General features: G+C 40.5%; 1 protein-coding gene across 10 annotated transcripts in view; it reads right to left on the reverse strand.

Moving 5' to 3' along the window:
• EYA4 (EYA transcriptional coactivator and phosphatase 4) overlaps window positions 1-26,002 on the reverse strand; it is a 287,674-nt gene that overhangs the window by 68,063 nt on the left and 193,609 nt on the right. For all 10 annotated transcript variants that reach the window (XM_075554523.1, XM_075554517.1, XM_075554518.1 and 7 more), the window contains one exon: window positions 6,786-6,910. In XM_075554523.1, the coding sequence (XP_075410638.1) occupies window positions 6,786-6,910 (125 nt within the window). Of the gene's footprint in view, window positions 1-6,785; window positions 6,911-26,002 lie in introns of those variants that run through there.

Genomic DNA, 26,002 nt, shown 5'->3' on the forward strand with positions numbered 1-26,002 from the left:
ACTTGACACATGAATGTGAATTTATTTTTCATAGGCAGGTAAGGACTGAACCAAAGGGAGAAAGGAAAATAAAGCAAGTATATTGTCACTAAAAACAAACTATTTCCCATGAAGTATATATCAGGAACTATCTTATGAGCTCCAAAGATGATGCAAGGGTTAGTTTCACTTTTCTTTTCAAAGGGATAAAATGATCTCAGGTGACAATAAATAATATGATTTTCCAAGGACAAAAATGAAAAAGCAGAAGTGAAATGAACTGTCTGAATGATTAGTTAGTTTTCTTTTTAAGGCATAAGAATACTGGAAAGTGTGAGCATAGTATATACAACAGGGGACAAGTATAAGCACTACATAGCAATTAGATATTAAGTTTTTTAAATGAAAGTAATTTTCACTAAAACTCCAAACATAATTAAAATGTTTTCCTCCTTAAAGGAGATATACAAGATAGTTGTCTTGTGGCAGGAAGACAATAATTTTTTCATTATATCTGTGCAAGGCCATTGGGAAAGTGGTTACCAATAAAACGAACTAGTCCTAAGTCTCTTAACTATTTTATGAAGCTTACATTACAAAAAATTGTCACTGCATATTCATTGCGACATTCAAATATACCTATGTAGTTTACTCTGACTCAAAATGATCCTATAGGACAGGATGGAATTGCCCCCTTTTGGGCTTCCGAGTCTGTAAATCTTTATTGGCATGGAAAACCTCATCTTTTGTCAGAGGAGCATCTGGTGTTTCTAAACTGCTGATCTTCAAGTTAGCAGGCCAACCCGTAACACACACTCTGTTATCAAGTTCCTTCTATGTAGGTGTGTATGTATATGTGCGTGTGTGTGTTCCTGAAGTTGCGTAAAGGTTGAGGCATAACCTTTACATTAATTTTAGAACAATCCAAAATCATCACATACAACAAAATGGAAAAAGGAAACTCCTTCAGATCAAAGCACGATAATTGTCTACAGAATTCACGCTTACAAATCAAAGGCTTTGATAATGAAAGAAACAGCCATATTTTAATGTTATAGGTTAAAGCGTTTTGTGGTTTTATTCATCTACATGCTCAAAAGAAGCAATCCAGGGTTCATTTTCCTAAAGTGAGATGAAATAATTATACAAAGGACTTTGTTCACAAACTTGACTACTGTCGCCAGGCCCCACCCCACTTGCTCCTTAGAGGTCAAGATGGCGAGACTTTGTCTTACATACTTTAGACATGTTGTCCGGAGAGACCTGCCCTGGAGAAGGACATCATGCTGGGTACCGTACAGGGACAGTGCAAAGGACGTGGGCTCTCACTGAGGTGGAGTGACAGAGCGGCTGCCACAAGGCGCTCAAGCGTAGAAACAATTGTGACGAGTGGCGGAGGGCTGGGCAGTGCTTTGTTCTGTTGTGCACAGTCCCTATGGGTCGGAAGCCACTCGATGGCATGGAACATTAACAACAACAACAACAACACCTCCCTAATCCCCTATTAGCAATTTGGATGCATTTCATAGTCATGCACTTAAAATAGAATTGGCCCAAGTGATTTAAATATATTAGCATGGTGGGATTTTTCATGTTCTTGCGTTAACCATATGTGTAATAAGTGGACTGTGATTATTGTCAGATGTCTGTCATGAGTGCTCGATGACGTTTTCCTCCGTCTCCTCCCCACTCTTTATCCTGCGTTATTTTTCTTCGGGGCTTTGAGTCAATTCTGACTCAGAGGAACCGCTAGGTGACGGAAGTTCATCTGTGTCCCAGGGTTTGTACATTAAGGGGTCTTAGGGACACAGCAGGAAAGCGCTTGGCTCCTAAACTGAGGTTGAACTTACCGAGAGAGCGAGATGTCTCAGTCCATTTCCGCAAAGGTTTGCGGCCTTGGAAATCTTTGGGGGCAGTTTTCCTCAGTGCTGTGGGGTCGGTGGGAGCCAGGAGCTACTCAATGGCTGTGGTCATCTCTACAGGATCAGACCACCCGGTCACTCACCCGCACACCTACGGGTCAGTGGAGTCATAACTGTTGCAGAAAAGTCAGGCCACTTGCTTCACTGCCATATTTTCTGTATGGCAGCAGTCTGGAGCCAAACCCACAGTATTGCTGAGGGATCCCTGCACTTGAAGGTAAACTTTATCATCAGACACATGTTGTCTTTAAGATTATCTTTATCATGTAATTACAATGTTGTCCACTTTATCCTTGGTGAAACATCTGTTCTCTTATTATAACTCAAAGTTCATATCCACTTGTTGCAAAATCATGCTTTATTCCCTAAAGCATAGGTTCTCAAATGTACTTGGTCTACCGCTCCTTTTTGAGAATAAACAAACAAAAAAAGCAAAAACCGTACTCAGTCCCCACCCCAAGCAAATGAAACCGTTTGTATATAAACCACAATCTGGGGAAAAGTCTTGGCGTCTGTTCTGGCAACCTTGCCCTGGCTTGCTCCAGGATTCTGCTAACTGTAGATCAGCAGTTCAAGACCACCAAGCACTCAGCAGGGAGAAAGACCCAGCTTTCTACTCCCATAAAGATTTCCAGCCACAGAAACCCAGTCCCCCGTTCCACAGGGTCGCGAAGAGTCAGCATGGACTTGTTGGCGGTGACTTTAGTTTAGTTGCTTTTGTTTTGTTTTGATCAGTACAGCGACCCCCACCCCCACCACACCCATGGGTTACGGTATCATCCACTTCAGCAACCAAACTAAACCAAACTTACCACCAGGAAACACTGTTCTAAAAGAACAGGGACCAAGGTGATGTACAGTTTATATTTCCATCTTCTGAATTCTGTTTCTAAGCTGGTATCCTGTTTAAAACCTACTTGTGGAATTCCAACAACACTTTCTAAACCACAAAATCAGACACCGTGACTTCTGATAGCTTCAGTTCTACACAGAATTTTCTAAGGGTTACAATTGACAGCACTGCAGGGAAACTGTAATTATTGCCTACCAGTCTTAATAATTGGTACAGCCTATGATTTATGTTTATATAAAACAAGATAGCATTCAAAACCCAATAAGCACAAAGTTGTCTTTCACCTCTACATAGCCATAGATATTTAATTAAAAATAAATAATTTGATGAAGCAATTTATGACACTCATTCTAACAAGATAACACAAAAGGATGAAGTTGGAATTGACTCTTAGATCTTAGTAGGTGTCTCTGATGCACAGATATGTAACATTCAGAAACAAATCCATTACATGCAAGCCAACTGTTATGTATTAAATAATTTGGAAGGTTATTTTCTACAGTGTATTGTTTCCAAATATAGAAGGCATCGTAGGTCAATCAGAATTTTTTATTTTTGTTCCTCAGCCTTCTCTTTGCAGTCTCTTTCTGAACATTCCTGTAGAACCCAATCTCTCCTCCCACAGGTGCCCACCTTGAACACAGTGTGGCACTCATGATTTTTATGTCTGTTTCCCCTGCTCAATTTTTCGTCTTTAAACGTCTGGTAGGAGCATGCTCTCTTGATATCTGGGCCCCCCTTTTCTAGTATAGTGTCCTAGCATCAACAAGGTGTTTAATTTATTTTCATTAAGGAAAGTGAACATTCACTCTTTTATGCCCATCCCAAGCACTCTTGGGATATATATGATTATATTTATATTGTTTATATTTAAATCCTCTATCTCTATACCAGAGACACCATTGGCTCCATTCTCAAAAAGATCCATGTCTTCAAGTTAACTCCAACTCATAGCAACCCCAGAGGATGCCGTAGACACTACCCGGTAGGTTTCAGAGATGATCAATTGTTACTGTAACAGCGAAACCTCGCCTTTCTCCTATGTAACAGTGCGTGGTTTTGAACTGCTGACCTTGTGGTTGGGCGCCCAACCTGTAACCCACTATACCACCCTGACTGCTTGCAAATAGCATCAAGCGCATCAGAATGTTACCTCTATCTGCAATTATTCCTATAACTGGCATATATTCTTAGATGTGTAACATCCATTATGTACATCCATATACATCTCAATCAGGGAAACATGCTACCACTGTGTTTCTGTTGCTCTTAATGCTTTTTTATCATTCTAAAGAATTGGAAAATATCGAACGATGAACCATAATGTTTGACATGTAGAAATTAGGGGAGAAAAGAAGAGCTGACCAAGGGTTAAAGGAGAAAGAAAAAGTTTTGAGAATGATTTGGGCAGCATATATACAAATGTGCTTGGTACAATTGATGTACAGATTTTATATGAGTTATAAGAGCCCCTAATAAAATTATATCTATATGAAATTCCCATTTCAGTTTTGATATCATTGACACTCAATTCTTTATGTATTTTTTAAGGATGCTCTTGTGCTACAGTGGCAAAGTCACATAGTTATAGCAGAACCCATTTTCCAACAAAGCCAAAAATAGCTACTATACGACCCTTTACAGGAAATGTTTAATGATGTTTTATAAAGGCATGGCTGTATTTATTTCATTTTTATTGATTGTTCTATGTATTAACAATGCTACTAGTGAATTATTACTAGTAGAATTGTTACTAGTGAGTAATGCAAACTACTTAGACGAACATCATATGGTAAGATCTTAAAGTGTTACCAGTCAACTCATTCGTGATCTAATTAAAGACACAATCTAACTTTGAGGACTGAAAATTGAGACTATGATGGAGTTTTCAATGCTAATGTTACATTCAAGACTTGAGTTGATCTATTTATGAAAGTGAGTGTAAAATAGCAACCACTCTTTGGCAGTATTAATAATTTAATTGAACTTACGAAGGCCCCACAAGCTATGATGGTGACGAATAAGTTTGCATTTGGGCTCAACCCCACTTCTGAGAATATTCATTTCCACCCCAGATATACTGAATCTGATACTGTATTTCTGAGGTGGAAATTCTCAGGGGTGGGAGTTGAGCCAGAATGAATTGGTTCAAAAGCCTGCTATCATTTGGCTGAAGTATCACTTGTAAGTGAACTTATAAGTAGTGAGAAAATGAGTGTATTCTCCTTTTTAAATGAAATTATGAGGAAAAACTAAGAATACAACAGGACGGGCCTAAAAATTCCACCATTAGAATACTTACTAATGGATAACAAAAAGCAATAGAATATTTACTAGTTGTTAATATCAACAGGAAACTGCTCACAGCGAATGATTCAGAGTCATGCTCAAGTCCACTCTCTACCAGCTCTGAACACAGAGAGGTGTGCACACACAGAAGAGCGACAGACAGCGCACGGGAGGGGCCAGTCCACACGTGCAAACGCATGCAGTGCAGCACCGGCCGGCCTACTTGTTGCAGAGGAAGGGGCGCTGCAGCTCAGCAGCCAGTCTGCAGTGTTTAAAACAGTCACGGTGTCCCCTGAGAACAGGAACGGCATAAGGGTTCATTGTCTGCATGCCTGCTGAGCGCACAGGAATAATCTTCAAAGTTTGCACCAGCTTCTGACCTTTCCGCCAAAATTTTAACTGCAGTGTATGCCTTTTGAGTTTTCCTTTTTCAGCATCATTGTAGTTTTTACCATGAACACATATGTACATGGTATGATTCGGAAACTTCGCTGTGTGTCTTTCTACCATGCTTGGGATTTAAGCTGATTTATTATTTCAGACCCAGTTTAAGGCTCAAGTGTAAATTTTGGGACTCCAGAAGAAATTATGAAATAATCTGAACACTTTGTAATCTTAACACTAATTAGCTGAAATCATATATATGTATGTTTAGAGACAAATAGGTATTATAAACGAGGAAAATGTTAATCTGCAAGGGGTTGGGAGTAAACATTATTAAAATACAGGCAACTTGCAATGCACATTACTTTACAAAGAAAAGTTTAGATTGCACGATGATTCTAGATTAAATGGGGAGAGGTGTATCAAACAAATATTAATTTTAAAGAAAATATGATGTGGCAAATTCTGGTGTATGAATAGTTTGTAGTTTAGAACAAACTCTTTAATGTATTGGGTAAAATGACCACATCTACAAAATCTTCAAAATGAGGAATACTTTAAAATTCAGATAATGAATATAATTCATATAGTTTCTCTATCTATGTACATATGCTGTTACAATATTCAAGTCTTATTTATTGCAGTATGGGGCAGTGTTTGAAATAATAACTGATGGTTGCTGTGTGATATAACTTAATTAGTGCTAATCCAATTCACAAACTACCCTGTAAAATCTGATTCATCAAATATTGTTCTCTCTGAAAAGAAAATGCAGCAGATATGAACATTTTTGAAACCCTAAAATAATTTTATGGAAATTATATTTTTGAAAAATAAATGTGAGACAGACTTTTGTCTTATCATTAAAAATGGAACCACAAAAATGTAGTGTGCAGTCTCTTTGGATATGGGTGGCAAATTCTATGTCCACATTCTCAAATCCTTTTGGAATAATTTCAAGGATGGATACAAAAAGGGCGTCCTACAAAAGACCCTCAGAATATCACTGAGGGCTACTATTCTCTTTGAATGTTATCTATCTAGAGAGGAGGTGCCAGTGCTTCAAGGAAATCAACATAAAACGAAATGATACATGAAAGATACATTTTTGGGATATAATGTTGACCATGCTATTAACAATAGGATGTGCTTTTATTAGATGCCTAACATGTGAAATTACAGCAAGCATTAAAGTAAACTTTGGAAACTCATCTGGGTGACATTAACTATATATTCTTTTGGTCATTATTCTGATTATGTAATTGACATTGAGACATTTGTTTATTAGAAATCCCTTCGCTTCCAACAAAAGCTAGCGTTAAATGTGATTCTGCACATCCTCTGGATGGTCCACTTACCTCCTGTCCCATTAGTGGTGACTGACGTGCTGCTGAGATTAGCTTTATCCAGTTTGGAATTACCAGGGGTTTCACTACCTCCAACAAGAACAGGAGGACTTGCTAGGTCCTGCATTTCCATAGACCTGTTGAAGTAAGAAAAAGCAGATCAATTATTGAAATCTCAGAGATAAAATAAAAGACAATTTTAATTTTAAAATGATCTCTTTCTATTGCTCATGAATGTAGATGAGAAGGTATTTGCCAAAGCACTATCAAGTCAAATCCAGAAATACAAAGGATAATATTTCAAGACCAAGAAAATTTTGTTTCAGAATGCAAGTTGGGTTTCATATAGGACAATTGATGTAACTCAACAGTAGGAATCTGATTTATCAGACTCTCTTCTTGCCTTCCAGCGTAAAAGACCTGCCTATAATGTGGGAAGTGGACAAACCAAAATGAACAGGATGCACAGTCCCTGCTTAAGTTTAAGAATATAAATGTGGTGAGGCTGAGAAAGAAGCAGGGACGTGCGGCAGCCTGGTGGAGAGACAGCACAGTCCAAAGAGCAGATCTGCGAACATCTCAGCAATTGGAACCAGCAGTCAAAGATTTACAAACCATGATAATATATCAACTATATTTATTCACTCCCATCTTTATCGGTACATTCATATATGTGTGTATGTATACATCCATGCACATGATGGAGCCTCAAAACACTGTGGAAACATGTAACTGAAACAAAAATGGATCGACACCATGCATATAATAATGGACTCAAGAATCAAGAGCAATTGTGAGAATAAAATTTTTTGTGTGAAATATTGACAATTTTCCACAAAATTTTTGAACCATGTATATTTTTTTCAAATGAAAAATTTAAACTGCATATATGAACTTTATTTAACCATAAGAACCAAATGAAAATTCTCAAACTGAAGTTACATATATGAAATAAAAAATATTCTTTTAATGGAGTTTAAAACAGTTGATTGGACATTACAGAAAATTAATCTATATATATATATATATATATATATATATATATATATATATATATAAACTTGGGTTAATATAAATAATGCACACTGAAGCAGAGAAACAAAACATTTGGAAACAGAACTGAATATAAGTGACTTGTGAAATAGTATCATCATTTAATCAAAAGAAAATGAGGCAAATAATATTGAAATAAATCTATACCCTCTATATTTAATCAAACCAACAAGACACATATAGCTACTTGAAGTTCAATGAATATAAACAGAGAAAACAAAGCAAAACCAACCTAGAGTGAAATATATAGTCATAGTTTGAAAATAATAAATCAGAAAGATTTGGAGCAGCTAAATAAAATAACACCTATAGAAGAATAAGAGTAAAACAGTAAGTTATTTTTCATTAAAATACACTTAAAAAAATCTTTTGCATTGCTGTTGTTGTTAGGTGCCATTGAGGCAACACCACCTCAGCAGGCCGATGGACAGCAGAATACAACACTGCCCAGCCAGGGCATCCTTGACAAGATGGACTGACAGAGTGGCTTCAGCAATAGGTACAGCCGGGCAACAAGTGTGAGGACGGTGCCGGAAGCGGCATTGCTTCAGTCTGTTGTGCACAGGGTCTCTATGAGTCTGAAGCAACTGGATGGGACCTGAATGTATGGCAGGGTAACCGGGACCCGATTTATAGTCCCGATTTAGGTTCTAAGCCTAATGACTTTTGAAGTGTGTGCGTGAGTGTGTATGCACACGCACACACGCACACACACACACACACACACACACAAGGGAAGCCAGATGCCATGTGAGAGTTGTCTCCAGGCCAACAAATGCCACAGAGCCAAAGAATGCTCAGGGCCACCTAGCAGGAAGGGGTCAACGCAGCTGACATCCTGAAGCAGACTGTCAGTCTCCCAAACAGTGAGATGATGATTTTTTTGTGGCACAGAGTCCCTATGATTCTTAATATACTATTTCTGGCTTCAGAACTTATTGTTGCTATTATTCAAACAGTCCACAAGTAAGCTCAGCTTGTGCAGCGCCTTGCGTGTACAATGAGAGTTCCTGAGAACCATGTTACTCAGCTTTCAAGTTGCTAAAAATTGCTTACTTTCTCCATGAGGCTTTTCCTGATCCTCAAAAATAGAAGTGATCGCTCTCATCTCTCAATTGTCAGATAACTATTTTGATCTCACCTTTGGCACTTATTACAGTGTTCCTTACTTTCATTTATGGACACTTCTGTTTGTTTCCCCTTGAAAACAAAGGGAAAAGAAACTACTTCCATAGCCCGAATCTGGGATAATTATTTAATTCTAGTTCTCTGTAACTCCTAAGGTACCCTGCATGTCAAAGACACCAAAAAGTCGGAGCTCCGCACCCTTCCCTATCAGCCTGCTCTCGGTTACTGGTTCCACATGATTTTGTTTGCCTCCCAACTCTTAAATAAAATGAGCCATTCCATTATGTAGCCTTGTTTATAGTAATTTACATGTATGGATCGATTGTGCACATTTTAAGATATTTAAATATATGTAACTATGCACATTGTAAGGTATATTTTAAAATATAGTGCAGAATGGAAGTTCTAAGGGTAAAATAAATATTTTTAGTAGTTTTTATAATTACTCAACTGTAACTTTCATCTATGGTGGGAAACTGTGACCTGATTTATAGCCCTATCTTAAACAGCTAAAACTATTGGACAGAAACATTCAGAAAACAAAAATCTTTTAGCAGCACGGCATTATGATCCTTCAAAGGAGAACAAATGAGACTCGGCTGAAAGGAAGCAGTTACTGCAATATGTTTGTTATAGTTATAAAACAGTCACTCCCTGTTTTTTTTCTCACCTGTTCCCCTTGCCCCAGAAGTTTGTTGTCTGGAATATACCACTGCACCTTCCCCTCTGAGCAGAATGATTTATCTAAATAAGTAGCAAAAATAAAGAGATGCCATTTGAGGTGGCACACACAGGTCTGGCCACCTGTTTCTTTGGGTGATACGATTAGGAAGGAAGATCTGCGTTGGGCTTTCTGTAGAGAAACACTAACATTGAAATTATAAAACCAGGTGGAAGAAGAGCCACATGGAAGTATTCCTATGGTATCCTGTGTGTTACCTGTGAGTAATTAAAACAATTTTCATTATTGCAGTCCCCAGGAAGGTGTCTTGTATGTGTAACTTTATCAGAATAAATGGACGTAACACCAACAGAGTGATTGGTCCTAGAGGGAATTTGTTCCAGTATTCTGCTGCCTTCCTGAGATCGGGAGAGCGTCTGCGGCCACTTGTGTGTGCACTACAGAGTCTGCGCAGGATGGGAGTCACTTGCCATGTCTGTCTCAATGCTGAGCATTCCAACAAATGTTTGGCCCTTGACCAGCTCCTGAGAAATAACCTCTTAGCATTTGGAATAGCTTGCCTTACAAAAATGCCTTTGTTGTTCTGGGGCCTTGGATCATACGTACATGGTCTATGCTAATAAAGTCATGTATGATGGGGGCCTTACACCACGCAGTATCAGCCTGGTCTCTGATGTCTGCATGGCTGGAAGAGTAGTGACATCCACCACAGGGGTGGTGGTGTTTATGTGACTGCTCCCCAATAACAACCCTTAGCCCATGGAATAAACTTCCTGGTTGACAATACTCTGTGCAGACCGATATGTATCATTTCTGGGATAATTAGTGATGTTGATCCAAGTACATGAGAAAGGACTTGTACTTGATTCTCCCTGCCCTCGGTGCCTTTTTTCCCTTTGTTGACTTGGATTTCTATCTTTCTACCTTAGTTACCATAAGTACAGTTTGTTTGCTAAATTCTGGGAGTCCTCATAGGGAAGTACTGAAGCTGAGGGTGGTCTTAAGGGTCTCCAGCTATAGTCCTAGACATTCCTGAATTGCAGCACAGGAAAAGAAAAATTCAAGAAAAAACACAGAAGTCATGGTCAGTTGAAAGCAGAGAGACCAGAATTCCAGGGAGATGATGTGGCTAGAATTTCCAGTATAGCTAAAATCTAATGGTAGAGAACTGATCCAAGAAGCAGCTCCGGACATCTGTAGAGGAATCCCCTTGAGTTTCGATGAATATTAAACTAAGAAGCAGGAGCTAGCATTCCATGAGGCTCCACAATGCAAAAACAGAGAGCTGTGAGTTGAACAATTAAAGAAATCACCAGGGCCTAAATGATATTCATCTTTTGATAAGCTGAAAGAAAGTAACAAATCCTATCCTTACAGTAGGGTTAAATTCCCCATTATAAAAAGGCTGATCAAGGTTGTGTTAATGAAGTTCATAAACAATCTCAAAACAAATAAATAATAAAACTGATCTTCAAGTAACTTTATTTCTAGAACAGACCATAACACTTCTTAAAGTAAATGGGGGTGGGGGTGGGGTTTCGATAGTGTAAACCTATCTCCCAATAAAAAATAGACATGCATGGCAAAGTGAAATTTCTTAATTCGGCTCTTCTCTTCAAGCCTCTGCAACTCCTACCAAATGATTAAGCTTTGTTGTTTTTTGTTGTGGTGGTGGTTGTTGATGTTGTTGTTGGGTGTCACCTAGTCAATTCCAACTCATAGTGACAGTGTGCACAGCACAAAGAAACACTGCACAACCCTACGCTGTCATCATAAAGGTTCTGCTCGAGCCCACTGTGGTGGCCCATGTGTCAATGAATCTTGTTGAAGGTCTTCATTTCTTGCTGCCCCTCTACTTGAATGCTTCAGAGAAGCAACGATGATGAGACTTTGTCTCCCTTGGTGTTGGACAGTTAGCAGGACGGGCCAGCCTGTGGAAGATGTGATGTGGAGGGTCAGTGACAAAGAGGAAGACTCAGTAAAATGAAAGGAATTGGTGAGACTTGAAATATGGCAAGCAAATAATCAGAGAAGCTGAATTATATGAAGAATGTGTAATCTGTTTTGGAGAAAAGTTTATTAACCACCGAGGCTATGCAGATGACACAACCATGCTTGCTGACAGTGAGGAGGACTTGAAGCCCGTGCTGATAAGGGTCAAGGATTTCAACTTTCAGTATGGATTACAACTCAACTTAAGGAAGATCCACATTCTCACAACGGGACTAATAGGCAACATCACAATAAATTGAAAAAAGTTTGTGCTTGAAAGGACTGTGTCTTACTTGGACCCACAACAATGTTCATGGAAATAGCAATCAAGAGGTTAAAGGACACATTGCATTACGTAAATCTGCTGTATAAGACCTCTTTAAAGTATTGTAAAGCAAAGACGTTACTTTGAGGACTAAGGTGGGCCTAATCCAAGCCATGATTTCTTCAGTCATCCTTATGTATGTGAAAGTTGGACACCGAATAAAGAGACCAGAAGAAGAATTGATATATTTGAATTCTGGTGCCAGTGAGAGTACCATGAACTGCCAAAAGGACAAACAGATAGCTTAGAAGAAGTATGGCCAAAATGCTCTTTTCTAGAGGCAAGGAGGGTAACTTGCATTGGTCATGTTCTAGGACGAGACCAGTCCCTGGAGCAGGATATCATGCTTGGTAAGGTAGAGGTGAAATGAAGAACAGGTAGCTCTTCAACAAGATGTGGATGGGCACAGTGGCTGCATCAACGGACTCGATTATAAGAACAATTGTGAGGATGGCACAGGACCAGACAGTGCTTCATTCTGTTGTACAGACGACTGTGATGAGTCAGAATTGACTTGATGGCACCTAACAGCAACAACAACATGCAAGTAGGTCATGTGGAACACTAACAGAGGGCTTGGTCAATTTTATTTGCCGTTTCCCTGCGTATAAGGATGAGCTGCCTTAGCAAGAGAAAAGAGAAATCTCAAGACCACTGGAAGAAGCACGTTTGAGATCGCTGTCTGAAGTGGTGGAGGCACCAGAGGGCTCTAGGGAGCGAGAACCAGGTGAAATACATGGGGAAAATGGAGAGAAATTAGGTTACTAAAAATAGCGGAGAAGAATCTGGAAGACTTACTAATCTTAGTGTGAAATGAAGATATGGATAATTGAAAATCCAGAAACAAAGAAAATGTTGGACAGAGTAAGACCTGAAAAAGTAATGCCATTAGCACATGCCTGGCCACAGTCCTAGCGCGGAACTTTATAGATGGTAAACAATGAAAACTCATGATTTTATTATCTTCCACTGGACTCACCTAACACCAACGTTTTAAATTTAATTAATTAACAATACATAATTTCTTACTGCAAAGAAAGTACTGTCATACAATCAGAAGACTCAAACTCACTGCCATCGATTCTTTTAGCCAAGCTCCACCAGGGCTCCTTAAGAACAGTCATAGCGGGCAAGGTTTCTGAGGGCATAAACCATATTCCAGAATGACAAGCAGAGCCCGGACAACAATAACTAACAGTACATTAAGAGTTCACAGAATGGAATCGACCATAATTACTGTGAACCCAAAGAGCTCAGAAAACTACCTGGATTTGGAATCATTCAAGCCAGGGGCCCGGGGAAACACGTAGTCAGCGGTATCACTGAAACCCTAAGTCAGTTTGCACCACATGCAGGATGGGCAAGTGTGCGGTGTCAGTCAAGGATAAGGAATCAAGGAGACACCATAGAAATTACAGAAGAGGAGACAGAAAACGTTGCTCTTTTACAGTAAAGCAATATAGAGATAGCCTTGTTATTTTTAGTCAGTTCCCAGGAAACCAACAATTGATCACGGGGACCTTTATAGTAATGCCAGGTTGATGTTTTTTACAATTTAAAGATTCCCAAGCGAAATGAAAAGTATTTTTGCTCCTGACAGTTTACCCAGAATATCTAGACTTCCTAGCATATGTTTTATAATTAATATTATTGGGAAGCTTCAAATTCTTTTGAAGTCAAGTTAATATAAAGTATAAAATTTACTTTATTACTCAAGAACAAAAAATGATGGGGTCCTAGTTCTTACTGAGTCTATACAGTATGACATTTCATATCATTTCCTCGAACTTTTAATATAACTCACTAACATATATTATTTCCCACATTTTAAACATAAAGAATTTGAGGATGGTTGAAGATCATTTGCTTGTCTATATTTAAATAGGTCGGAAGTGTGATCACTAGAATTGAATTCAAGGTTAGGTTATTTTCTATGACATACTACATGTTTCCCATTATTAAAAGTGATTTTACTTCTTTTATACTAAGAAACCACAATCAAGAATGCATATGCCTCCAATAAAAATTAGTTTTTTCAAAATTACTACATTTACCCAAACATCTATTTTGCCAACTCCATACAGGCCGAAAGTTGCTAAATTTATTATAGATTACCTGTCCTCTGAAGATTTCTATTTGAACCACCTTTTATTGGTCTTTGTATCATAAAATGATTAATCATAAGAGGCTAGCATATATCTGGAAAATGGGAACTTATCGATAAAGATAACAATCAGAAAAGATGTGTGTCATGGTTGTATCTTTTTCTCAAACTTATTCAATCTCTTTGCTGAGAAAATAAAGCACTTATTGATGAGAACCAGAGAGTGCAGTCTTCGGTAGGGATCGCAACTCAACCGAAGGAAAACAAAAGTTCTCACAACTGGTCCAGGAGACAACATCATGATAAACAGGGATCTCACAACTGGTCAGGAGACAACATCGTGATAAACAGGGATCTCACAACTGGTCCAGGAGACAACATCGTGATAAACAGGGATCTCACAACTGGTCCAGGAGACAACATCATGATAAGCAGGGAACAGATGAAAGTTACCATGAACTTGACTTTACCTGGACCCACAATCAAAGCCCAGGAAAGCAGCAGTCAAAATATTAAACAGCGCATTTGTACTGGGTACAACTGATACAAACAACCCCTTTAATGCAGATATGTCATTCTAAAACCAAGGTGTGTCTTATCCAAGTTCATAGTATTTCCACATGCTTCCTGTGTATGCAAAAGCCGGACAATGAATCAGGGAGACCAAAGTAGAATTGATACATAATGAGAAGATCCCGGAAGAACAAACACATCTGTCTTGAAGTAAAACCAGAAGGCTCCTGAGAAGCAAGAAAAGCAAGACTTCATTCATCTCACATAATTTAGGCATGCTACCAAGAGGGATTGGTGCCTGGGCAAGGAGATAGTATTTGGTAAGGTGGAGGGTGAGTATAAAAGAGGAAGACCCCTGGGAAGGCAGATTGACACAGAGGCTGCAGCGTCAGCTCCCAAGGTAGCAATGATCGTGAAGATGGTGCAAGAACAGGCACTGTTTCCATTCTTTTGATCTGGGGTTCCTCTGAGTGGCTGGTGGTTTCAAACTGCTGACCGTATGATTAGCTGCCCCGCTCGGCTCGTAACTACTAGCTATCTGATCCCATATAGACCAGGGTCTGTTACTTTCAATAGACCTCAAGAAATGCCCCTTCAAATGCAGAGAAGGGCAAGCTTTCTATTGGTATACTTTACAATCTACTCTGACTCAGACACTATAATTCAATATACACAGATCCTGATAATGAATCATGGCCCTGTTTATTTGTACACGGAGACCCCATCAGTTGTTCATGACCCAAGAAGGGAGAAAGCATTCTAGGCTTTCAAAGACACTCATACACCAGCCCTCCCTCTTTACATAAAGTAAACACTATAAGCACATAGCTCTAGTTCCCACAGTGTCTAAGTCCATCTAATTAGATCAAAATTTGTATGTTGATCTTCAGATGGAGAATTCCAGGGCAAGACTCTGGGTGTTTGTTTTGCTCATAACTTCCTTTTCTTCATATTATAAGCTTCAATTCTCCTTAGCTGGAAGTAGGAATAACAACATCAGCTTCCACTTAAGTGATTAGAGTATAGACTCCCTTAGAGCAGAGGTTCTTTCTGTTTTGTTCACTGGTCTTTTGCGTTCGCCTAAAGCAATATACTGTACTGGTAGCTATTAATAAATAAGGCATAAATACAGAGAAAAGCAGATGGAGTTATTTGAGTTATTTAGAATTAAACTTAGTTTCAAAAGACTCTGAGCATCTACTAGGCCAGCGGTTTTCACCCTTCCTAATGCTGCCGCCCTTTAATACAGTTCCTCATGTTGTGATGACCTCCCCCAATCCATAAAATTGTTTTCATTGCTACTTCATAACTGTCATTTTGTTGCTGTTATAAATTGGGTGACCCCTGTGAAAGGGTCGTTCAATCTCCAAAGGGTCACAACCCACAGGTTGAGAGGCGCTGTGCGACATGGTAAAAATGGTTCTGAAAGCACACAGTTTGCTCATGAGGTTGCCTACAAGGGTGAAACTAAGGGTAAGCTGGAAAGGTGAGATTCACTCTTGATGCAAATGTGAGTGGAAATCTCATATGTACAATTTGAGATAGGAAATTGTGTGTGTGTAAAAGATTACTTTTATGGCTATAAAAAGCCATTGTGTGGGTGGGGGGAGAGATAAAGTGAATCAGTCAAATAATTTTCATTTAAAATGGACCAGATGAACAATTCTGGAAGTTAGGATCCATTCCCACACTTCTTGGAAACATTGAGGCCTTTAAGGGCATCATGTGACTGGGGCTCCAGGTCATCTTAAACCGGCTCTCAGGCGATCATTGTTCTGTGCCATAGAGTTGACTCGAACACACGGTGACCATCTAGGGCAGTCAAACTGGCCCCTGGGGGGTCCCACGGCTGTAATATTCACAGAACGTCACACCTGGATAGACTGCAATCTGAACCGCTGCCCCTCCTTTTTCCAGCAGAGAAGCTGGTGGGTTTGAACCACCACCTTCTTGGTTAGCAATTGGGCATTTAACCAACACCCCACCAGGACCCTTACATTTCAGATTAGAGCCAAGAACCTCTTAGCACAGCTGCAGTCCTGAGCCAGTTAGACCTTAGGCAGCCAGAGAGGGAGACAGGGATGCCTTGCTGCATGGTCCCTCTGGGCCGGCAGCTCTGGAAGGAGACCCTCCCAGACCGCTTGGTTGGAAGCAGGTCTGCCTTCAGAGAAAAGAGCACACAGGAGGAGCCATTCCCCTAGTACACTGATCAGGGAAGCCGGCCGTGCCTAACGAAGGGATGGCACCTAACAACAATCAACACAAACTACTCCCCCTTGCCAGTGAGTTCATTCCTGACCAGGGGCCAGCGTGAATGCTTGCAGCGCAAGTGACCCAACTGCCAGGTTCACCGCGGGCACTGGACAGATAGCAAATCAAGCCATGGACACACTGTTCTCTGGACACTTTGACAGTTCTGCCTTTCCAGATTTTTTATCAGTTCTAGAGGCCTGTCACTCTGGTCCTTTTTTCACTGACGATTCACAAGTAAATGTATCCATGACAAACATGTTCTCTTTTCAAAAAAACTATGAATACATATTTTAAAATAAACAACCCTGTACAGTTTAGTTTTCAAAAGCACTGCTTCATAGGAAAACAACAGAGTAAGCAAAAACACAACAGATCCTGCGAGAATTATTTGAATATTTCCAGACTCAAGTTTATGTTCAGATCAGTTAAAAACCATGGCTAGTGAGGCAGGGGATTTTTTCATCTCTCAAGTAATAACCCACTCCCCCTGTCCTTTATCCCGTGTGCCAAAGCTTACCTCCTAATTTAAAGACATAAGGCCAAAATCAAAGCCGTACTATCACAAATAATACCTCAAAAATATACTGACACTCTCTAAGGAAAACCTTAACCATGAGGATCAGTCATTTACTGGATAATGTGGTAGTCACATCATTTCATATCAACTTGAAGATACCATATATACTCGTGTATAAGCTGAGTTTTTCAGCCCATTTTTTAATGCCATTTTTGTGGTAAAATTAGGTGCCTCAGCTGATATTCGGGTCATCTTATACTTATCCGGGTCAGCATATACGATATATAAAAGTGTAGGGGTGAAGTTTAACCTGTCAATCGTGTCAGAGCCTCATGGCTCCTCTTTGTGGGCATGGCCTTCTCATGAGGAGGGCCATGGGAGCCGCCCCTGCTTGCTCTGCCTTCACCTTTCTGCTGGCTAACCCCACTTGTTCCAGAGCCCTGAAGGTGTGTCCACCAACAATAGATCCACAGGACGTTCGCCCACCAGCCTGTGATCTTCCTGCATTTCTGCATCATCGCATGTGGCTTCATGAGTCTGAAGAGGGACTTATGGTCTAGTATCAGATTTAAGGACATGAGTTGAACTTGGCTGGGATGTTTTCCTGATACGCAATTACTTCACGATATAAAGCTCTTTCTTACACATATATGATTGTTGCCAGGTACACTTCTTTAGTCGACCTGGCCTAACGCAGACAGACTAAACTTTTATACTACACAATCAGGCTTTGAATTGAAGTGTAAACAGCAAAGTAATGACATCATATATTGAAGGAAGATGATTCTCAGTTACAATGATGGAGTTTCAGAATCTACAGAGGCATTAAAAGAGCCCTGCAGGGACAGTAAGACTGGCCATTCAAATCCCCCAGCCAGAGAAAGAAGAGGCTGTCTGTTCCCATGGAGAGTCAGTCAAGCCATTCCTATTTAGGAACATGTAGGAGCTGGAATTAACCAGATGGTAGTTCAGGGTGTTGAGAAACATCAAATGTCTACAAATGAACTAGGTGATAGTTCAAGGCATGGAAAAGCATCAAATGTCCACATTACAGTTGAGGTTGTAGCTTAAACCAAGTTATTCAACTCCACCTCCTCCACTTATTAGTGGTTTGGGGATTTTAGCTCAGAAATGGAAATTTTAATAGACAATGCAGAGATAAAGTCATACAAATAAATTTCACAAAGTGTAGCATGTATTAAGCATTTATTGAGAGTCAGTTATACTACAATCACATCTATAACACTGCCAACAATGCCTGTCTTGTCTATTTGAAAACTTCTGGTATGGAAGTTATTTCAAGAGAGACGCCATTCTGTTTTGGGGTACACTAATTAAGAAGTTCTTTATATATCGTTTTCTGGAAGCACAGTCTTAGAAAGGGTGCTGTACATGCACGTTCCTGGAATTTGGTCCTAAAAGAAAATTCACTCACTCACATAGGCCAAGTTTAAACCTTCTTTCACAAAGCAATTCTCCCAGCGTCAAAGACAGGTAGCATCACACAGTCTTTTCCCCTCCTGGTTAGGGATCACATGTCCCTGCCATCTCCTTAGGCCAACGCTTCAACCTCCTTGATCTCTTCCACATTCTCCTACGATGACATCTCAAGATGCTTTTTAAACTCTTGGTCACCAATCTTATAGTTCATGGTACAACGCTGAGCAGCAGCATCACAACTCTCAGGCTGGAGCCAACAGTGCAGGCTAAAAGAACACATTTGCTTTGCTGTCAGACATTTTACAACACTGAGTCATGCTGATGTGTTAGGCAACTAACGCCTGTCTCCTTCCAGTCACTACACATGTAGCTGATATTTGGAACCCAAATCAAGAACTTTCCTTTTTTCTTACTAAATCCCCTCTCTTAAGACTAAACCCATTAGAGCAATCTGTCTATTCTGCTTCTGCTGTCTCAGTGCTGGACCACCCATACAAATTCTTAGGATAACCTGAAAACAAAATCAGCAATAAAAGCGTTGCATAGGACAATGCCAAGGGCAAGTGTTCAAAAGGACCCTAGAGGTGAACCTCTCTAATTATATGAAAAATGTTGACAAGAGTTATTGAACTAGCAGTAGTACTATTATCTAGTACATGTTTCGCAGTCTTGCAATTATAAATGAACCAAGAGATTCTTCACGCATACCTTGTTGAAGTCCATACTAGTTGCAGTGGGTGCCTTTCCACCTCTTGTCTGATAGTGCTGTCCTGAAAGGCTCTGATGCCATTCTGGTGTGTGCTCTGACTTCTCGTGATCAAAGCAGACTTGTTCTCATCAAAGCTCTCCCTAAGTTTTCACATATAAATAGCCAAAAAATAGCCAAAAAATTCATTTTATAACAAACTATTCACAAGAAATTGACTTATGTAAAGTTTAATGTATGAGAGGACTTCGAAAGTTTGTGGGAAATGAAGTTACAAGAGAACATTAAAAGATAAATTTTATTTCTCAACAAAAGGTCAAGATCAAGAGATTCTGATACCAGACATTTAGTCTAAAATCTACTGCCCCAAACCCACTTAAAGTGTGGAAGAGCAAAGAGTCACTTTGAGAACTATAATGTGCCTGACCCAAACCATGGGATTTTCAATTGCCTCATATGCACATGAAAGGTGGACAGTGAAAAAGGAAGAGTGCAAAAGAACCGATGCATTTGCGTCATGGTGTTGGTTGAGAATATTGAAAGTCCCATGGGCTATCAGAAAAACAAACAAATCTATCTTGGAAGCAGTACGGTCAGAATGCTCCATAGAAGTGAATTGGGTGACAGTTCATCTAAAGTGTTTTGGAAATAATTTTAGGAGAGCCCAAGGCCTGGATGAGGAATCATGCTTGGTCCAGTAGAGGATCCCAAGAAAGGAGGAAGACCCTCAAGGAGATGGACCATTGTCGTGGCTAAGGCAACGGATTCGAACAGGATAATAATTGTCAGTTTGGTGCAGGGCAGAGCATTGTTTTATTCTATTTCTCACAGGACCACTGTGCATGGGAAGCAATTTCCCAAAGCCGAACAACAGAAAATCAACATCCAAGATGGCTTGGACATCTCCAAAGAATTGTTGGCATGGCCTGTGCTCTTCACACACCCGTTTTTGCTATCGCTGGACCACTTCTTGTATGTTGCTTTCAGTGTGCTTTGTATTCAGGATCATATGGAAGAGTCATGATTCATCTCCGGTTGCACATTCCTCAAAGAAGTCCTTCACAATCTTGATCTCAATTGTTTGAAATTCCCCATTGAAAGCTCTGATGCTGTCTGAGGCTGAGCTGGACACTAGCTTAGGCACCCGAGCAAGTGGCAAATTGGCTCAACTTTACTTTGTTGACCAAAATTGTACAAGCTGAACTAACTGAGATGTCTAGGATGGCGTTGGCTATTGATCCAGTTGGTAGTTATTGGTCCTCTTTAATTAGAGAAAGAGAAAAAAAAATGTTCCTGGCAAATTGATGTGGACAGTCTGCTGCTTTAGGATTCATCTACAGTATCCTCCCATAAGAAATACAAGGTACGCTTCTGTGGCATTTGCCTCATAAACTGTTGGTTTTTGGGTGGAGGGGGCATCATCCTTATAAACTTCTCATAAAAGTATCAGTAATTCCACCATCCTTCCACCGAAACTTCATCATAAATATGATGCTTATCCTTGCTTCAAATTTAGCAGACATCATGTCGCTCTGATGGGGGCTTTTTGCAAATGATATCTTATCATTATTAGACCCTCCAACTAGATGCTGTTTGGACATGCTATGTCAAGGTAGCACACATTTATTTGGGGGCAAAGGGGTTTGGAAATCCATGTAGAGTCTTCTTTTAAGATGCATTTGATGCCTCTCATCTAAAAAAATTGAACAAATGATTTTAAGCAAATCTGATGACATAATCTACAGAATGGATGTGCATTAGTAGAAATGCGTATTCTAATTTGGGGGATGAGGAACATGAACTTAAGTCTATGATCTCCTACCTGGAAAAGGTTAATGGGTGTGTCTAGTTAGTTTTCTAAATACCTTCTCAAGTTTACAGATTGACTAAAGAACCCTGAGCCTCTCCCACAGACAAGCATTTTGAACTCACTTCTTCTCTATGCCAAGACATTCTGTCTCTTTAGGAGGTTATTCAACCCATTCACCCTGAGTGCAATAAAGTTCGCACCTGCCATGAGGGATCAGCCTGTGAAATGTGATGAGAGCCTCCGTGATAAGTGCCTGGCTTTAGCACACAAAAATAAAACCTCCAGAAAAAGACACAGAAAATGAAGCAGTGTGCAAAACGGAATACAAGCCATTTCCGAGTCAGTCTAGGCGCGGGGGGAGGGGAGGCAGGGGTGAGGCCTGTGTGCCTTTCGTGGAAATGCAGTGCTTAGAGATGTCAGGGAATGCCCCTCTTGCTCCATCCCTGAGACATAAGCACAGGATAGTCTCCATAGGAAAAGTAAGTCCTCAACTAGACATCTTAGTCATAGCAGCTTGGGGTCCATTTCTCATCTGGCATAATCCTTCACGAAGCATTTCCAAACACAATGCAGCGCCTTTGAAACCAGCAGGAACTCAACACTCAGATCAGTGCCAAAGAGCAAGATGAGAAATGGGGCTGGTATAAATATTCGATTGGGAGGTTACAGCCAATCTCCTTATACCGTGTGCTCACTGCAACTCAAAACTGCTCCACCTGGTCCCTTCTGGCTCCTCCGTGTCTACCGGGGGCTGGCAGCTGGAAGGCAGGCTGAGCTTTGGAAACCTTTAATTGGCTGTGGTACCAGAGGGGCAGGCAGGAGGGACAGCACTGCATCTGCGGGGATTCAATTACTTACAGGGCAGTTTTTGACCAGGTGGGAGGCACCATTTATTGCAGAGAAGCCGGAGCTTACGTGCTTTAAGAGCCCTTAGGAAATGATCGGTGGTTTGCAAATACTGGGCTTACAGCATAATGCTCTTCGGTGGGCAAGCGAGACAAAAGTCTTGGGGGAAAACATCAAACCAATTGGCTATTTTGTTGGGCTAATGCGCCATCTTTGCATTGCACATGGTTCTCAGAATTAAACGCATAGGCTTGTGAAACTTCAAGCATCGTTCTCTCTGGAAAACACAAATGACAACCCCGGATTCTGACATAAATTGAGAGGAGCTTGGGGGTCCCTGCCCCAGGGCAATGACTTCGCAAAAGAGCTTTTCAAATATTGCGTAACTGAAGGTGTGTTCCAGCCATTAAGGGGAGCAAATGAGGTTCTAAATTCAAAACACTTCAACATGCCCTATGCACGTGATCAAAATATCTCCAATGTAAACGTTTCCTTCCAATGACATGCCATTGTCTGCTGCGTTTCAACGGTGTGGGTCCTATTCATTGTGACCCCGTACCAGGACAGAAGGGATGGCTCAGAAGCCACCAGGTACAAACCAAGGGTCACAAATGCACTTGCAGGAGAAACAGTCAACCACTATCAGCCGGATTATTCCTAGATAAATGGATACGGTGGCAATTGCAAAGCAATATTTAAATTTATTAAAGTAGATCTACCAATATCATTGCTTGGAAAACTTCCTGGGTTTACATCAAGTAAAAAATGATTTTTAACATGTGTAAGAAATAGAAATAATTGCATATGCTTCCATTTCATCTCCCCCTTTCAAACGTGTCCTAGAACACTCTATTCTCCTAGATTAGCTAAGGAAAGCTTTCTAAAAATTAGGTTGGTTCTCTGCTTAAAACCCTCTAATCCTTTCCCATCCCTATTAAAATAATTGTGAATTCCTCACTTGATTTTCTTACATGAGGCACCTGCAATGAGACCCTTCCTGTCCAATCTCATTCCCTAGGTGTCCCACTGCTCACAGAGACCCACCATTCTCTGTTCCCCACTCTACCCTGCTGCCCTCCTGAATGCAAGAGTAAGGGCTCTGTACTTGGCATTCTCTTTGCCTGCAACCTTGTTGCCCCTCACATTCTCTTGGCCTGTTCCTCTGCTCGAACATCTTCTCTACAGAAAGTCCTTCCATGCCCTTCTAATCCCAAAGGGTGCACCACCAGCACCACGAGCAACAACTTTGTAGTATCTTCAAAGAGGATCATTAGGTGTTTGGGCACCACCACCACCACCAAGCAGAGACACTCAAAACCAGGCCAAGCTCACTATCATCCAGTAGATTATGATTCACAATGAGCCTTTAGGTAGGCTCCAACTACCACCTCGTAGGTAAGCTGCTGAGGGTTCAACGTCTGAGTCACCCAAATCCCAATATCTTTCTCTTTGAGCCTCAAATTGTATCTGTAATGATGTACAGATCATCCCCACAGGGATGTTCACCACCCTGCTTTCTTTGTCTGCCAGGCACTCATCTCCCTCTCCCCGGGCATACAGAGCCTTGTCAGTACGCTAGGTTACTCATTGGCTCCTTAAGCCTTGGCAGTCTGTTTCCAGAAAGATTTGCAGCCTCAGAAACCCTAAGGAATAGTCTACTCTATCTTACAGGGTTGCTGAGAGTTGAAATTGGTTTTGGCTGGTTTGTTTCCTACCCAAACCCCATCGCCATCAAATCATTCTGACTTGTAGTAACCCTACATAGATTTTCTGAGACTGTAATATTTATGGGAGCAGACAACCTCATCTTTCTTCTTCAAAATGGCTTGTGGGTTTGAACCATACACCTGGAAGTTAGCAGTCCAAAATTGACGCCACAATGCCCCAGGGATCCTGGGGTATGTTCTCTTTCTTTTAAGAACATTTGCTCCATGGAAACAGGATGTTTAAGTTCACTGCTGTATTTCTAGTGCCCAGAATTGGCCTGAAACTTTGTAAGTGCTTAAGTGAATGAATTTTCCAGTAATTTGAACTGAGCTACCTAGTTAGTCCTAGTTTCCTATGCTTTTTTTGTACTTATCTATTTTACTAGGTTTGTTTGTATTTTTAGTGTGTGATGGTTTTATTTTATTTCAACTTTGTAATCATTTAGTGTATCTCTAGCTTATACTACTACTGTGCTTTGTCGTGCTAACACAGTTTTACCTGAAATTAGGCATTTTCTTATGTTCTAGGCAAAAACTCAATCTTAGGAAAACAATGAAGTAGAAAGTAACCAATGTTCAATCCATAGGAAGTTTCCTGAAAACTGAATATAGGATAGCATTTTAAATCTCTCTCGAAGCAAAACACATACACACACACACAGAAGCTGAAAACCAAACAAAACATTCTAAAACATAAATAAGATTTTTCTTCCTTAAAGTGTTTCTCACTTCTTAATCTGTGAGATAATGAATAGCAGTCTCCAGCTGCCTCATGGGCATCAATGGAGCCCCAGAGACAGCTTGACCAGGTGACTATTCAAGGGGCCAGTGGACGAGCGTCCAGCAGAACTTCAGAGCCCAGTCCTCTTCCTCAGGGGACAGCCAGCGGATGTTCTTTCTCCTACTCATCACGGGGAAGATGACGTCATTTACCTGCTGAAGGGAAACGCGTTTCCTCTCATGGACCATGCCTCTGGCTACTTTATTATTATTAGTCTTGAAGGTCAAAATGGCAGTCAGCACCAGGTCCTCTTTCCCACCTCGCATCATTACCCCTCCTTTTCTAGACCAATCAGATTCTACAGAAACTCCAGGGAGCTCCTCCTCCTAATCAGGAGGATTCTGATGCAGTTTGTTTGTTTACCTGGCTTTTTAGAATTCTTCTCTTTACCTCTCTTTTGCATTTGGCAATGCAGATGGCTCCTCCTCACACTTTTTCCCCCTCCTAGGTTTACCTGCCACTTCTGTAGTGGGTGGCTGTTCACGTGTGATCTCTTTCTTTTTAGCCACGTGGAACTTGAGGTCTGTTCTGATATTGACTTTGTACCAAGAGAGTTCTACACCTCCAGGGCCGTGAAATCCGCCTGAGTGGTTTAACCAGACTCTTTTCACAAGCCAATGGCTGTTTCAGAAATTAGGTAAGCAACGCTGGGCCAATGGGGCAGAAGGGACAATTGGTGGGTAAGGTTTTCTTCTAGAAGCGCTTCTAGACTTGAACCTTCTGGATGTGACTGAGGAACCACATTGTCCTGATTCCTCTTACCTGTCACTCGATCTCCAGGGGAGAAAGAGACTCAGAGCAAATATCAAACTCTGGATAGCAGAACAAATGGAGATGATTTCTGGTTTTGCGATGAAATTATTTGAGTTTCTGGATCAACCACTCCACATTGGAATTCCAATTATGCAAGTCAATAAATTGCCTTATTGTTTAGAGCTAGGTGAGTCAGGTTCTCTATTGTTATTTGAAACTATTTTAACTGATCTACCTCCTGTTCCCTGGTTTCTTGACGTCATATCTGGCCAATGATTTTCACTCTACTTTGTGGGTTGCTCTTGCCCTTTTAACCTTTTGATGCCCAATAACCTTTCTGTCTTGGCTCTCATCTCATCTTACCCTCAGTTACACACCCTGCTGAGGAAACTCTACCGGTAGTTATAACTTCAGCAATGTTTTCTTGGTTGATGAATTCCAAATCCATTCTCTTCTCCCCTCTCTAAGCAGCAAATCTTATATATCACTCAATACTGACCATGTCTACATGACTTTCTCATAGATCCTCTAACGATTTATGTCCACAGCTAAACTCACCATTGTTCCTTTCCCTACCTCTGCTTTAGTAACTCAAACTAGACCTTCCATCTGGACATTCA

Source organism: Tenrec ecaudatus, chromosome 7, assembly GCF_050624435.1.
Source record: "Tenrec ecaudatus isolate mTenEca1 chromosome 7, mTenEca1.hap1, whole genome shotgun sequence".
NCBI lineage: Eukaryota > Metazoa > Chordata > Mammalia > Afrosoricida > Tenrecidae > Tenrec > Tenrec ecaudatus.